Raw genomic sequence first — 16713 nt, forward strand, 5'->3', positions numbered from 1 at the left:
CACTGAGATCTTAAAAGCCGTGAGCCTGCCAGCAGAACAGCAACAGAGATGGAGGGAGTTGAGTCTAAAGCAAACAGCAGAGGCTTCAGAAGGCCAGGACAGGGAATGAGCAGCCAATTAAGGCTTTGGTCCTGCCTCTAAGCTGCCATAATTTGGCATGACTGAACTTATTTTGTCAGTAAGGTCTTTTTTGTGACAAAATAGTCGTCTGTACTGACTGTTGGCAGGCCGAGCCTCAGTGGAACAACTGAGGGATTTAAGGCTGCTTCGCTGGAGACAACACACAGCTCAGCACTCACAGCCGAGCTCGGAGACTTTCAAAAACACTGCTGTTTAGTTTCTGCTTACTGAAGTCACAGATGTAAACTGTTAACAGACTGTGTCACCTCGTCAGCAGCACTGAGGACTGGTGTCCAAGGACAAGGACACATGAGCTGTAAATCCAGCTGTACCGAAGCAGCTGGGATGGAGCTGGTTCTGCTGGCACAGAAATCTCAGCCCGCTGAAGTAACTCGCAGCACAACAGAGAAGAAATCCATTCATCATAGAGAGTGTGATGTCGATACAGTCATAAACTCTCTGCTGGGCAGTGTACTACATCAGAAATGCACGCTGAAGGGCCAGCTTTCTGTGAGCAACCAACTGCACCACAGTGAAAGTCATCCAGGAGATGTCATCTGAAAATATGTGTTGTTATTGCCATATTTAAATTATAGCAGCGGCTGAGTAACACGTCCGTGGATGTTTATCAGTATCAACACACAGAGCAGTGATTTATGCTGCAGGGGCAGCTTTCTGCAAAACTACTTTTCCAGCTCTCTTTTGTCTGTTTCAGTCAGTCCCTCACAAACACGACCCAGTGATACCCAAAGTCCGTTCATCCATCCCCCTGTGCTATTATATATCAGTTCTACAAAATCTTTTCTTTTGAACACATTTTAGTCTCTGAATTCTTGCCGCCCGGGCAGAGAGACGATGGCTTCTGCAGACTACTCTTTAGCTGTTGGGCTTGTTTGTTTTGGACACCGTAGTGCTCTGTGGCAGCCGGTGGTGTGGTGAGCCGAGGCAACAGAATGTCAAATCGAAATATTTGACATTATAACAAACGCACAGCAACTGGTTAAATAACAGCAGTGTTAACTTTGCAGCTGAGATGAGCACAGCGGGTGGAGGGGATACACTTTATTGACACACAATGGTGTGGTGTGGTCATCTAGAGTACACGATCACTTGTGACGACACTTCATATGTGGAGTGAGATTTCTAACAGCACTACAGAATGGCTCAGTCCAGTGGCTGAGTGGACAGTTTCAATACAGCTTCGATGTACGACTTTCATGTTACAGTGCATCTGGACTGTATCTTAGAAACAAAGCATCAATATGTATCAGACTTTTGCAATGACGTTTTTCATGCACACAGACAAGTATCGACTATTTTGTTTTGTTAAACAAATAAAAAGACTTTAAATGTATCTGCTGCTCTTTCTGCTAAAAATTCTGAACTGTAAGAAAATGTCTTTGTGTTCATAGTAACCATATGTTGTTGTTTTTTCACTCTTCTCTTGATTGAGAACTTTTAAAATTTCATTTTGGTCAAATATAAAACAACTCTTATACACAAACTTTCTCTTGACACAAAGAAGGAGAAATGGTCAGCGAGTGCTCGCGGTTATTCAGCATAGAAATGTTTGCTGGAAACCTGGTTGTTAAAAGGTTATTAAGGTTTATATAATTTATTATATTTAAACCGAACTTGAAATAACCCTCTGTATTTCACTCAGAATAGCTTGAACTGTTGTTATGATGCAACACAATAGACTGACTTCTTAGAAAGTTGGTAAAAAACAACAAGAAATGGCACACAAAAGTCCAAATGAAGGGTCGCAGCGAGTTATGCCCCTGACTGTGTGTGTGTGTGTGCGCACGTGTGTGTGTGTGTGTGCGTGTGTGTGTGTCTGTGTGTGTGCGTGTGTGTGTGTGTGTGTGTGTGTGTGTAGTGCGGAGGGTCACTCCACACACCGTGTGTTGATTCTCATCAGCATCACTGATGCCAGGGGGAGAGACTAAACTTATCACAGATGAGGCTTGAAGACAGTTCCTTAAAGAGAAGTGTGTGTGTGTGTGTGTGTGTGTGTGTGTGTGTGTGTGTGTTTAAAGAGAGGTTGGAGATGGCTGTGAGATGCGGGCCCTTTATCAGGCCTCCTGCCTTACACAGATAAGACAGGAATGCTGCATATAAAGGAAATCAGGTGAGACGCTCCTCCAGGAGAACAAAACAAGCCGAGAGGAGAGGAACTGAGCGGCGCCTCCTCAGCGAGAGCTTTTAAACCACCCTGTGACCTGCTCTCAGTCTTTGGTGCAGTGATTTCATGCCAGTTGTTCGAGCAGTCGGCTTTCTTAGATATTCTGTGATGCATCTTTTGGAGGTGTTGCTCTTATCTTTTTCTTCTTATGTGTGTTCATGCCGTCATTTGAGACGCACGTGCACACACATGTTTTCTCATGTTCAAGTTATTTAAGTACAAATAATGTAAAAAGACAAAAATTTGTCTTCATGTTTTGGAAAAAGTGTTTTCAAGGTAAATAAATTTCAGTCTTTATGTAAAGAATTATGTAAAGTCGAGCTCGCTAAGCACTAAGTCATGTAGTGTTACCACAACAAAGACTTTCTGCAGCTGAAATGCCTCCTCCTCCTCATCATCATCATCATCATCATCACCGAGGCTTCTGGTTAGAGAAAAGTAAATTCCTTAATATTACACTAATTAAAAATATGAAGAAGCACATGTTTGGTTGTGCAGATGATCTAATATGTCAGATGCCAAATAATTATTAATATTTGGGGTTATTTTTTCCCACTGGAGACGGGAATAAAAAGAAACTGAAAAAAGAAACGTCGAATCCAATTATTCTAATGGAACAAAGGGAGGTACAGGATGAGGTACTGGATGCACATCCTTATTTTAGAAATGCTCCGATGTTGGGATCTGATGCTTTTTCATCACAGCAGGCTGCAGACCACACACAGCTGTAACCTGTTTATCCTTTTTCTTTTCAAGGAGAAGATTAAAATAATAATTTGCACAAATTATGTTCATAAACTTCCTGCTTCATAAACATTTTTAATCAACATTTATGATTAAAAATCTTTCAAAATCATTTGGATTGTATTAAAAAGTTTTCAGTATTTATTTCTTTTTTAATAATAGCTCCTATATTTCATTATATTCTTCTGCTGTTTTAGAGCTGTGCAGTTCTGCAGATTTACTTAGTTTCCAGCTCTTTAAAAGTTCAGCCGCTAAAGAAACGACTTAAACATGTTTTCTGTCTAATGGCCATGAGAGGGCAAAACGTGCAACCCACACGCTGGTCCACCGTGACATGGATGCAGTAAGTCGCAGTAATCTGAAGCACCAGCAGAGGGAGATGTTTTTTTCAAGCCAACATAAAGTAATAACGGGGAATTAACACATGCACATACATATTAGTCTCACAGCTTAATTGCTTCTGATGATTACGGACTCTGAAACGTGCACCTCGTGTCTATTAGCAGGTTGGTTGTGCAAAGGTAGAGCATGTGAAAAAAACAACCTGTTACTGATGGGTGTATTGCTTCAGTCAATAGTTTAAAGACCAAAAAATTGTTTCCTGCCTTAAAACAATAACTTGTGTCAAATAAACTTCGGGGATCTGAACCAAACTCCCCCGTCTTCAGCTCTCACTCATTGTCTCACCCAGTCACATCAACCTGAATGACACCGTGTGAGAATACCTGGGCTTCAGGGAGGTTAACATCCAGGATGACCGGCTGGCCGTGGGGCTCCCCGTTCTCTAGCCTGGAGTAAACCAGCTGGTATCCTCTGATCTGCCCATGCTGCTTCACGGACAGCGGGGGCTTCCAGCTCACCCTCAGGGCAGTAGAGTTCAGGGCCTCTACCTCCACCTTCCTGGGAGGAGCTCCAGGCACTGAAAACAAATGAGAGAACACAAATTACATTTAGAAAGTGGAATGTTTGATTTTGTGCGTCTCAATAGGTAGGCTACTATTAAACCACGTCTTCATGAGACTGTATTAGCATCTGTTCCTCAGAAGCTGAGTATCTCTGCCTTACTTTGTACCCTTTACTATTTCCACAGTAACGTTTTGGCGGCTGAAAGATTTGCGAAGCATGATTTCACCTTCAACAAGTACAAACAGACTTGTTGTGTGTTCAGATACACCTGATAAGTGTCACAGTGCCTGTTTTTTCTCACACTGCTCACTGTGGTACGCTGTCAGTGTGAATATTATTCACTGAAAAGCTTGTTGCTGTTTCTTTGTGCCTTCATGTGATTCACTTGTTGGCACTGCTTCATGATGGGAAGAAGAATAAGTGAGAAATTTGTTTCCTTTTATTTTCCTTTTTGTTAGAATTGTTTATGTGTGATTCATGCGAGTCATTTTTGGCAAATGCACTGGTGATTTGGTGAGGCTTTGGGGGAGGGGTGTGATGCTGTCACTCCCAACATCGTTTTTGGAGGTTTCACTGCTGTGTTTGGGCGCATTTTAACACACACCACCATATTTTCATAAAACGAACCAATTCGTTTTTAGAGTGAAAACCCCAACAGACTATTTTCTAGTGTTTTTGTAAGCTTTTAGTGTTTCACTCTCACGTCACACAGGCTCAGAGACTGTTTCCCCTCAAAATCACAACTTTTACTTTGACATTCTCCACTTCCTTTGTCCAATACTGCACAAACCTACACGCAACCAGAGAAACCACAAGAAGGTTTTCAGTGCAGCAGCCACATTTAGCTTTGCAACAGCAGCAACACACATTTTCCACTAGCAGCCAGAGGTCGTCAGGTGATTGTGAATGAGGTCTAAACCCAAACCAATGCGTTTAATCTTCAGACCGCCTTCTGCTGCTGCCACTCCTGAGCCAACAGCCAACACTGTAGAAACTGGTGCATCAAACCACTCGACTGTAATGCTGAGGGACAGGAGAACATGTCTTTATTGTGCCGTTTTTTCCCGTCTGCTTTGTTCTGGCAAATGCTTCATGTTCCCATCTCTGTGAAAGAGTTTAATCTCAACGAGCCTGCCTCATTTAAATAAAATTGCAATAACTGTTGCATGGGGTTACGTTTATTTTAAATGGTGCCCACATGTCCAGCAGCAGATGTAGACGAAGACGTGTGGTAAGGCCTATCCACGGTCATTTCTCTTCATCAGTTGGACCACTTCAAAGTTTGACCTGACGAGGTAGCTACCAGCCTGGAGAGGCTGCAAGGATACGTGAAGGTCACTGGCTATCTTTGCAGGTTATCCACATCAAAGCTTGTCACATGGAGCCCCAAGAGGATGCTGGGAGCTGGGTTTAGAGCACACACACTTTCTACTTTGCTGCATATCAAAATAGGCTTAAAAAGATTCCTCTGGAATGCTTGGTCAGCTTCACAGGAAGGTGTAAATGAATACAAATTTAACTTCAATAAAAATGAGGAGATGAGGCTCTGCTAATATTAATGGAATTCACACAGAGAGAACAGAAAAGGAAAATACTGAAAAACAGGGAGAGAAAAGTGTTAAAGCAGCAAGCAGAAGTATTAAAGTATCAACCCGGCACAGCAGGCAGAGGAAAGCTCTGCAACTCGGTGTCAGCACTTTGCACTTTCGACTAATTAGAATCGTTTAACCTTTTATAAAATCAGAGACCTTCCAGAGTCAAGCTTCACGCTTTGGAGGAGAAACGTCAATAAACCACAGTGTTAACTGCAAAAGCAAAAGCCAGTGAAGAAGAAGAACAAAATGAGCATGTAACAGACAACGGGATCCTAAAGCAGACTAAACACAGCTTTGAAGTCCATCTGCTGCCACGGATTAAAATAAAGCCAACCTCAGCTGAAAAGCAATAACGGTGGTCGATTTCTGACTAAAACGTCACTGTTTGTGGAAACAACCTCCTGTGGTCATGGGAGGAAGTGCATGCAGCTGCTACAGTTCATTTGTTTTCTAATGCATGCCTGATGCTAATCTGATGCTAATCTGATGCTAATCTGAGCAAACAGAAATAACACAAACTGAAGAGATTTCTTTTCTTTTTCAGGAATGGGCTTTTCTATTTGCTCATTATTTAGCTGAGGCCTGAAAACGTAAGAGCAGGTGTTTCATATTCATTCTGTGGTAACCACATTTACTTTGATAGCTGCCATGCAACAGCCCAATAAAGACAAAGTATTTTAATTATTCAGCTATTCTACTGAACCAACCAGAGCTGGTTTGGCTCAATGGGAAGAGCAGCTGCTGTGAGATCTAGTGGCACAGGTTTCAATCCTATGTGACATTTGCTGCACATCTTCCCTACTTGCATGTACTCTGCTTGGCTGTAGCTCAGGCGGTACAGCAGGTCATCTACTGATCGGAGGTTTGGTGGTTCGATTCCTGGCTTCCCCTAGTCTGCATGCCAAATATCCTTGGGCAAGGTATTAACCCCAAATTGCTCTCCGATGCATCCATCGGAGTGTGAATGTGTGTGAATGTTACTTAGAAAAGCACCTAGAACAATGTGCTTGTGTGAATGGGTGAATGCACAAGTTGTGTAAAGCGCTTTGAGTGCTCAGAAGAGTAGAAAAGCGCTCTATAAGAACCAGTCCATTTACCAAGTTTTCTTGCATCTGCTTTTTGGCAGAAAAAGAGTGGCTAATGAAAAAAGTGGTTGTAAGAAGGCAAAAAGCCGTTAGTGTCGAATCAACGTCAACAAGCCAACAGAAGTGAAAAACCAACCTGGAGAGGATGAACGTTGGGTTTCGGTGGCCTGGAGAAGATTTTCCGACAATAAATCAGGACATGCCGTTCTTCAGATTGATTTTATCGCTCCACGTCCTGTCTGTATACGTCCTCCTGCTTGCCTGGCTTACACTTTACAAAGGCCTCTTTGTCTGCTGGAGTTTTTATGATTTCACTAAAGCTAAATGTGCCGTGAGTGTGGACACGGGTTTACTTATCTTTAATTCCCACTATAACATGTAGATGCTTACTGCAGACTGTGAGACTCACACACTTCATGCTGGTTTTAAACTTGTAGGACCATCCTGACTGACAGCGTGAAGCCGGATCTTGTGTCTGTGGCTGCTGGGGGTTCTCTGCAGCGGCTGTCAAAGCTACTGCAGCCACTAATTGTCTCCTCTGTATCGCTCTCACTGGGTCCACTCTGTGTGCTCACTTCCTTCTGCACACATCAGATTAAACAAATCCACAACCTGAACGACCTCTGTATGCAGTTTGGATTTATTAGCATTTACTCACATCTTTAGAAGCTAGCTGAGCGTGTAAATATTAAACGTTGTTAAGAAGGAGATCCAGCGTCACTGCTTTCTCTTTGAGCACATGAAAGATCCCGTATGTGACAAAGTAATCTTCTCTCAGCACAAGAGCTGAACACTGAATTAAAACTTTATTCTTCAAACAGATACTGTTGGAAAGTTTACTTTTGTTTAGTTGGGTCACAAACATACAAACTGTTCTTATTTCTGCAATTTTAAAAATAATCATCAAAACTTTTAAAGTTCTCGTTCACATAAATGCTGTTTTGTCTCATGGAGTTTTTGATGGATAATCATGGAGTATAACAAGGTGAGCAAGTAGCAATCATAGAACAAAACATTTGATTTGTTGTGCATAGTGAATTTCTCAGCATGGAGGAAAAACAAGCAGCCAGATCGACTCCTTGAAACGTTGCCCTCTCACCTCAACATGAAATTTAATTTGAAGTGCTCCACACTGGCTAATCAAGGCTGTGATATCCTGACTTATCTTTAAAGTTCTCTGCAGTATTACAGTGTCCCACTGTAATAAAATAGGTGAAGTGATGGGAAACAGCTACACGAAAGACCAACAACCTCTAAAGTACCTAAAGATAAACTAAGCAGAGTTTAAGCAGTGCAGAGCAGAACAGAAATGCTTTTCAGGACCAGCAGAGAACAGTGGACATGAAAGCAAAAGCTGGGACAGTTATGTTGCATTTCCTGCAGGAGAAAGAGGAAAATGATAATGGCTGTTAGTTTGCTTTAAAATGTCAAATCAGCACATTTTCATCCCAAGGCATCAGTCGCAGCTGTGAGATCCTGTTGGCACCAGAAATGTGCACCAGGTATCAGTCGTGCTCTTAAACTATCGGACACATTAGAGGCAGAGCAGAGGGACAGACCACATGCAGGTGTCTGTGGTTACTGTCTAGCTTTGCCTTTGCTTTCACTGGATGATTTGTTCTGTGTTCCCTAAGCTTCGTACAAACCAAAGAGCTTTGGGCCTTCAACCAAAGCAAATCAACAGGACTGTGATTAAAAAACAAAACAAAATAAACACTTTTTAAAAAAAATTAAGATTACTCAAAAACAAAATAGATTTCTGTTTAGGAGAGATCCCAAAATAAACTTCCATCAATAAATGAACACAGACTCTTAAATTCATGCAACATTTATACACAATCTCTGAATCCAAAGGTCTGTTTTGAGCAGTTCTGATGTACGGTGGGTTTTGTTGGAGTCCTATCACACTTTTACTATAACTGCGTCACATTAATGACACCATGGGTCGACACAACTGCAGTCTTTGCCTTTAGACTGAGCAATGGCTGGCTACATTTATTTCTGATTTGTGTCCTATTAAAACCAACACAAGCAGGAGAATAAGCTCACAGAACAGGTCCTTTGTCTCGGGGCATCAGGGAAGCCGAGTATAACTTTGACGTGTCCCAGTGAGCAAAGTCCCAATCACAGCCTAATGAAATCTGTAAAAGAGATCCAATGCCTGTCTGACAAAACTCTGCTACGGCTCCTCTGTGCTCATATCAGAATAATTATAATATCTAAGAAGAAAAATTGTTATTCTCTTTAAATTTGAGTGTTTCCTTTATTGCAGATTATTAAAGGAAATTACAGTAAGCCAGGAAAGTTCAGCGTACGCTGCGACTATGTCAGGGAGCTAAACGAGAATGTTTTTTGTTACTCGGGCTGACACGGATAAGAGCTGGAAGGAGGATTCGTGGGAGAAAGCGTACACTGTGTGGAGAATGGACAGATGCTGGAGAAATGCAATGAGAGCTCAAAGTCAAATGGGGTGCAGAGAGATGGAAAGAGATGAAAAGAGTGTGAGATTCAAATTCAGTGGGTGTTCAGAAATAAAGAGTGATGAGAGACGCCAGGAGAGAGAGAAGGGCAGCAGATGGAGAGGGTTAGTGGTGTGAGGAAGGAAACTGTGCTTCTAACACTATTTAGATTTGTCTCTTTGAGGTTTCACCCATAAAGAAATGCCATCCAGGAAAACAAACAAACAAAAACACTGGTCATAAGGTCACTGTTGGCTTTTGGCAAGTACTAAAATATTCTGTTTAAATCAGGTAACTGAAAACTGTTGGGCAGGTTTGAAAGAAGAGGGGTTAGTTTTAGAATCATCGTCAGGTTTGAGTAAAACCGATTAACTGCAGAGCTTTTATGTCCTTTTAGGAACGCTCTAAATATTTCAGTGGCATAAATTTTATTTTCATACATACATACATATACACATATACATATATATATATGTATGTATTAGGGGTGCAACGACACTCGTATTGATATTGAACCGTTCGATACAGAGCTTTGGGTTCGGTACGCATATGTATCGAACAATAGCTCGTTAGCGGAGATTTGCCGTGTTGTGGCGTCAACGTCATTTCAGATTAAGGCTGACAGCACTAGTGGGAACACAACGAATATGACTGCACATTTACTCCGACATCATCCTAGTGCAAAGACAAAAACAACAAGCACGCATGCTACAAACTTTACACGAGTCATTTAGACAGCCGTTAGCACAGGATTCTCCTTATGGGGACCTGATATGTTTAATATGCTGCTGAGAATATAGCCCAGAAGAAGCGTATAGCATAGCTTTTATTTTGGAAAGAGACATTTCTCTGTAATAAACTCTTTTCCAAAGATGAGCGATTTGTCGATCAGATTAATTTTTTTATCCCTTTGTTTTTTCAGCAACATTCAATTTAAAAACTGTACTTTTGAGTTAAAATATATATTTATAATTTTAATAAATGACAAATTAAAACAGCATGAACATTTTTTTTGTATCGAAAAAATATCAAACCGTGACACCAAAGTATCGAACCGAACCGTGGATTTTGTGTATCGTTGCACCCCTAGTATGTGTATATATATATATATATATATATATATATATATATATATATATATATATATATATATATATATATATATATATAAACGAAATCTAATAGTGGTAAAGGCAGAGCTGGAGGTCATTCTTAGGCAGTACAAGACCTGAGCTGGCTCAGAACTGCAAGCGTTAACAGAGGAGAGGCCACCGTGCTGCTATACTTGCTGAGCCTCGGTGATATTGCACAGGACTTAAACTTTGATGCTTTGATTTCCTTGAGTGGTTCCAGAAAAGAGTCCATTACTCTTTGCTCTCATTGGTCATGATACGGCCAATTGTGCCTGCACAAAAAAGAAGAGAATCCTCTTGTAAGGATTTGTTGTAATGCCGTGTGTCTTAGAGATGTGAGCACTGGGCTGTGCTGCATTTGGACTCATCTTCAGCAGTGAAGGTAATAGCAAACGGATGCTGCTGAATAGCAGAGTATCCCTCCGGACTGAATCATAGTGTCTATTTAGCTTGTGCTTCAGTCCTGCCATGTGACTAACAACAGGGAAAGAGCATGCTATGTTGCCACTCAGGCAACTCTCCAGACACCTTGGCCTAGCAGTGCAGCACACCATGTCATCACGCTGGGAAAAGGGACACGCAGCCTGGCAGAGCATGACAGGCAGGAGCTTAGTGGCAGCTAAAGTCTCACAAAATGTAGTGAAATAAGGAAAAGCTTCTGTCTTGATGATTACGTCTATCATGGTGCAGTGAGAGTCGTGACTAACCTTGACCCCCCTTGCTCAGAATGCGTGCTGAATACTCAGGTATGACATACTGTGTCATGCAGACATAACTACTGTGATATTTTAATTCCTAAAACTTTTCTGGGTCTGGTATCATCTCATCTGCAGACCATAAGCAAAAAGGCCCACTCCTCTGTACCTTAGCTTTATTTTCTGTGCATGTATGTACCTACTGCAGGTCTGTATACTGCTCTGTACAGACTGCTGACTGAGCTCGGCATTCTCCCAAAAACCTGAAAATAATCATGCGTTTTATTCATGATATAAGAAATTGTACTGAAAAAAAAAAGGGTCGCCGCCATATCTGTTATAAAAACACAAGTGATGGTGTTTTACAAAGACCGTTGACATTTGCTGCAGAAACCACCTGATATAAACACGACTGCACGGTTGCGATTTCTGTTGCATTTCTTGTCTGCTGCATTTATTAGAGCTTACTTGCACTAGCAGTACAGATAAGGAAGCTAAATTTATTTTTAAAATTCTCCCACAAAGAGCACAAGGTTTGTTTTCAGGTGTAAATCAAAAGTCTTTGACCTAACAGATTAAACACTGAGTTACTCCAGGTTCAATAAAGAGCTGTGTGTATATCTGTCCTGTCGCTGTAGAAACTGTGTTCCACACGCAGGTTTTTCATGGGGTTTCCAATCTGTGCCTACAGGTTGGACAACTTTTTTAGCAAACAGGGACTCAGGCTTAAAGATTGTTTTTTTTCTTGAGTGAACATATAACTAATCCAACATTACACACTGAAACCTGAGACAGTGGAAACTCCATGTTTAAATAGGCTTGGACTAAGTTGGCTGAAATGTTTGATCTCCTGTTCCTGAGGTGATGTCTAAAGAACCATAAAACTACTTTTGGATTTATGTCAAAACCAGAGCTTAAGTGCCGTATATGAAGACTACATGATGCACCACCACAGACTGCACAGCTTCATGACTTGGCACCAACTGTTGGCACTGTGCAGGGTAGCCGTGCGTATTAGTGGAATCAACAAGATTACAAATCCTACACCGGACTCTTAATCCAGTCCATCAATCTGATGTTTTGCAGACTGATTTTTATTCATTTACAAATTAACCAGTTTACTCCAAACCCTCCAAGCGTCTGAAGACCGGGTGCTGTATTCTGTATTTGAGCCATGCTTATACACTGCGCTTATGCACACTTTGGTGAGTGTTTGTAAGACTAAACTGCAGCAGCAGGAAATGAATACAAAAGAATTGGACAGTTAGTTTGAATGTTTCCCATGAAACCATCAACATACCATCTTCCTTGGTTCTGACTTTAGCTGCAGAGCTCTCTGGACCTGGCCCAACATCTGTGTGAGCCCTCACCCACACCAAATACTCCGTCCACTTCTCCAGGTCCTCCAAAATGTAGCTGGTGATATCAGGACCAATCCCTGACACCTGGTGGCGTTTCTGGTCCTCTCCCGTGAGTGCTTGGTAGGCCAGGGAGTAGCCAACAATCTCACCGTGCTGGCTGTCTGTGGGCGGGGCCACCCACCTCACCTCGACGCTGGTGGAACTGAGGCTGAGCAAATGTACTTCCTGGGGTGGGGCTGATGGGGCTGAAGGAAGGGGAGGAGGGAGGGTAATGGTCAGGTAGGGTGGATGATGGATGATGAAGCAACTGTCTCTCTGGACTGTGTTACAGAGTAATTATTAAACTGGCAGATTAATGCCACATTATCCTATCAATGTTTTTGTCATTATGGTTTGTGGAAACAGTGTCTCCTGCTGTATGTTCAGTGTACATCATTGTAAACACACAGAAATATGTGATTATTTTAAATTACATTTGTCTGGAGGGGAATAACGAAACCATGAAGCCAGTATGGCTGACAAATCAAACCACAAAGTGCAAAGAAGGCCCCGCCCCTCCAAAAACTACGTGTTTGGGACTCGCCTGTTCAGAAAGCTTTGGTTGATAGGTGTGCTGCCACAGGCTCTGCTTGCTGTCTGCTATGCGTCACCTGGACCCCTCAAGCATGTTTGTAGTGTCGGTGCCTCTTTCCAGCATTTTAAAGCAGAAATCGGACAAATGTTATAACTTTGTTTTTAACAGTGCAGACTGTCCAAGAATTCTGTGTCCCAGTTTGGTGAGTGAAAGTTTGAGTGTGTTATCTGTGATCTAGCACTACCCCTAAGCACTCGAGGGGCATGTCAGCATGTGAATTACACTCAGATGTTACCTGCAGTAGTTCCACTCTGACAGAAAAATCTTGAGCCACGTGTCATTTCTTTAGATTTTGTCAGGAAAATGGGCAATTTTTGGTATTTTTCTTCTGCTTTCTGTGCCTGAGTGGAGGTAACGTACAAATGTGATCAATGAAGTCTCATTTTATCTCATCTCTTATGACAGAGCCTCCTCCCTGCTTTACAGTTGGCTGTAAACACTCCTCGTCATATTTCTCTCCTGATCTTCGTTGTAAATGTTGATAAAATTTATTTCAAATTTGGATTCATCACTCCATGAGATCAGCCACAAGTTCAAGTTTCGAAGGATACGCCACGCTGAGATAAGGATAAGCTTTGGGCTAATAGCTCTTGGGAATCACCTTATTTGTGCAAAAATACTATTTCATGCCTGTGTGATTTTTTTCTATTTTCAAATAAAGATACAATAAAGATACATTTTAAACTTGGTTCTTTGCAAAGCTGTAGTGCCTCTTCACCTCACTGTGCAACACCTTTTGTGCAATACTTTTTGTAAATAGTGCAATAGACCTCAATACTTGAAATGTGCAATTCACTTGTATTTTTATTTTTATTCCTATTTATCCCCTTCGTATATTTTATTTATATAGGTCTCTGTATTTATATATGTGTGTTTATATATAATATTCTGTAACTCTGTAACTTCTGTCGGTGCTGTGCTTTTGGAAACCGAATTTCCCAGAGGAACCCACCCGAGGGATTAATAAAGTTTTATCTTATCTTATCTCTTATCTAAGTTGTACTTTTGCCTGTATGTGTAGACAACACTGGGTCGTACCTTGGTACAGCTTCCTATTTAAGCTTGGTAACAAAAGCTGAGAAAACTCAGTTTTGTCTTACATGTTTAATTATATCACTTCTTGCATTAGTTGCAAAATTGCCCCCCTTTCTGGATCAGAAACAAAACAATCACTAAATATTTTGAAACATGACAGTAACAGTCCTGAATTCATCTTTAACAAGATGACTAAATATAAATGTTACTCAGACAAAAATAAAGCAGTTTGGGTAATACTTGCACTGCATTTTCCACAAACCATAGAGATAACCAATCACATGTAAGTGAAGATGATTTTAAGATGAAAAGTTATTTATCAGGAAATGTTTCTGTGAATAATCGATGTGATGTCCTCAAAATAACAAGTACAAATAACCTTCACAGTCCAGAGGGCAGAAAAATGTCATACTGCAACACACATACACACGCACACACACACACACACACACACACACACACACACACACACACACACACACACACAGTGTGAAGTTTCACCAACTGAAAGATAAAACAGGCACACTACAGATGAATGCATGTATGCACAATGACCCACAAGAGCAGAATACAACAACACTCAACAACAAAACCAGCGACTGAGATGAATGTGGAGCAGGTGAAAGAGATAACACGGGTGGCAGTTATCACGCTCGCCTGTGCTGTGGCGGCCCCAGCCGAGCGGATGCACTCAGTTCCTGTTTGAACAGCGCTGGAAGCCTCTTCGTTCTCCTGCTGCAGGAAAGGTGCTCGCCACTGGTTGAAAGGAAACTTCATGCATACGAGAAGTTTTGGATGTATCACTGCAGGGGTGCAATGAATCAAAAGGCAGAGATCCATGTGTGGGAGATTAAAGTCCCAAACAGAAACACGAATATGGAAAATAGTCAAACTTCAAGCAGAGGTGGGAGGATTTGAGAGAAACGGAATCAAGATTTGGGCAGAAAAAGAGAGCCGTAAGAAAAAAGAAAACAAAAAAACAGACGCTATTGTGAGGTCTGAAAGATTACATTGCATCGATTTAATCTTTTCTTTTTTGAACATCTAAAACTGAAAAGTGATCTCAAGCCAGGGTAAAAATATTTAAGACTGCGTCTGTTTTAGTCTCTGCAAGTGGTAAAAGATGGACTTTCACTATAAAGCCAGGAACAATGACATTCATACGCACACCTATGTAATCCATTTAGCCTGTAATGGAAACGTCCTGGAGTCATTCAGATCCTGACACAATCTCCTTTTATGTCCCTTTTATGTTCATTTTCACCAGCTTTACCTTCTTGCCCTCCTCTCAGGGCTTCCTGTGTCAGGGTCTCATTGTCTCATCCTGCTGTGTTTTAAGTATAACCAGTCATATGTATCCATTCTCACTTTTGTAATGATTAACATCCCTTTTTCCCTCCACCCTCCCTGCCTGTCATACATTAAGCTATTTCCAAAGGAGCATGACAGAAGAGGTAAAATGAATAAAGAAGAATTATTAACAGCTAACTGCGGCTCCACCAGATCAGTCACACTGAAAGCAAACAGAGTAGAAGGAGGTGTTGCTTGAATTTCAGCTTTAGATTCCTGTTTGTATTTGAATTACATTTACATTATATCACATTTAAAGTTCAACAAACTCACCGGTGAAAACACTTTTCTGAAGTTCAATACATGCATGATGCTTGGTAGGTTAATTATTGTAGAAAAAAATGGTACATTTAAACAAAAGTCTGCAAACAATCTGCGTGTGGAAACATAAATTCATCTAAACGAATAAATGATTGTTTCCCAGACTGCCGTGAGACTCTGCTGGGAAAAGCACAGGACAGTTATTAGATGGTGTTTTCTTTCCTGTAGTAACCTTGCAGTTTCAATACAATATGTATAAAATCTGACAGGTGCCTGATATGCTGTAAGTAAACAGAAGTGAGAGTGGCAGCTGGATGAGAAGCTGCAGGGAGGTGGCAGCAGTGGTCAGGGTCCTCAGACTTGTTTGCAAGTTCTCTGACGCGTTATGTTTGGCAGTCAGAGCAGCGATGAGAGAGACTGCTAATCAAAGAGAATAGTTTACAACACATTTGTTTGCAGTGTGACAGCTGAAAGATTTCAGTCCTGACAGGTAAAACAAGCAGCTGAGCGAGGGCTTGCACTCCTTCGGGAAACTGTCATAAATACTGCAGCTTCAGCTCCTCATCGGCCGGCACGCCAGAGCTCTGACGCTAAGATAACACATCGTAGTTGTGAATTACGTAGTTGTGACCGAGGACCTGTCCTGGGGCAACCATATCACCTCAGTTGTACGGAAGGCCCAACAGCGCCTCTACTACCTGAGGAGACTGCGGAGCGCACACATTCCCAGATCTCTGATGTTGAACTTCTACAACTGTGCCATCAGCAGCGTTCTGACGTATGGATTTCTAGTGTGGTTCCCCAGCCGCACCAAGGCCGATCAGCAAGCACTCCAGCGGGTGGTGAAAGAAGCTGGCAGAATTATTGGAACAAGTCTGCCAGAGATCAGTAATATCTTCCCCACTCGCTGTCTGAGGAGGGTGCACAGTATCCTGCGGGACCAACATCACCCTGCGCGCCACCTTTTCCATCTGCTGCCCTCAGGGAGAAGGTACAGGTCTATACAGGCCAGAACATCCAGACTGGCCAACAGCCTGTATCCACAGGCTGCGAGGCTCCTGAACTCTCTGCCCCCCTCTCACGGACAATAACCATATCCAACTTCTTAATAGCAATGAACTGGTCTGCATTGGTGCATCATATCTTTATT

General features: G+C 41.8%; 1 protein-coding gene across 4 annotated transcripts in view; it reads right to left on the reverse strand.

Annotated features, from left to right (window-relative positions):
* The window catches only part of ptprfa (protein tyrosine phosphatase receptor type Fa), a 356286-nt gene that overhangs the window by 94421 nt on the left and 245152 nt on the right, over positions 1-16713 (reverse strand). For 3 of the 4 annotated variants that reach the window (XM_085246467.1, XM_085246466.1, XM_085246468.1), the window contains exon 13: positions 3775-3968. In XM_085246467.1, the coding sequence (XP_085102593.1) occupies positions 3775-3968 (194 nt within the window). Of the gene's footprint in view, positions 1-3774; positions 3969-12222; positions 12529-16713 lie in introns of all 4 variants that reach the window. The other variant, XM_085246465.1, reaches the window with a different exon arrangement.

The sequence above is a fragment of the Mchenga conophoros genome, linkage group LG15 (assembly GCF_057382185.1).
Source record: "Mchenga conophoros isolate Kocher_MC1m ecotype Shallow Benthic linkage group LG15, M_conophoros_male_GT1.1, whole genome shotgun sequence".
In the NCBI taxonomy this organism is placed as follows: Eukaryota; Metazoa; Chordata; class Actinopteri; order Cichliformes; family Cichlidae; genus Mchenga; species Mchenga conophoros.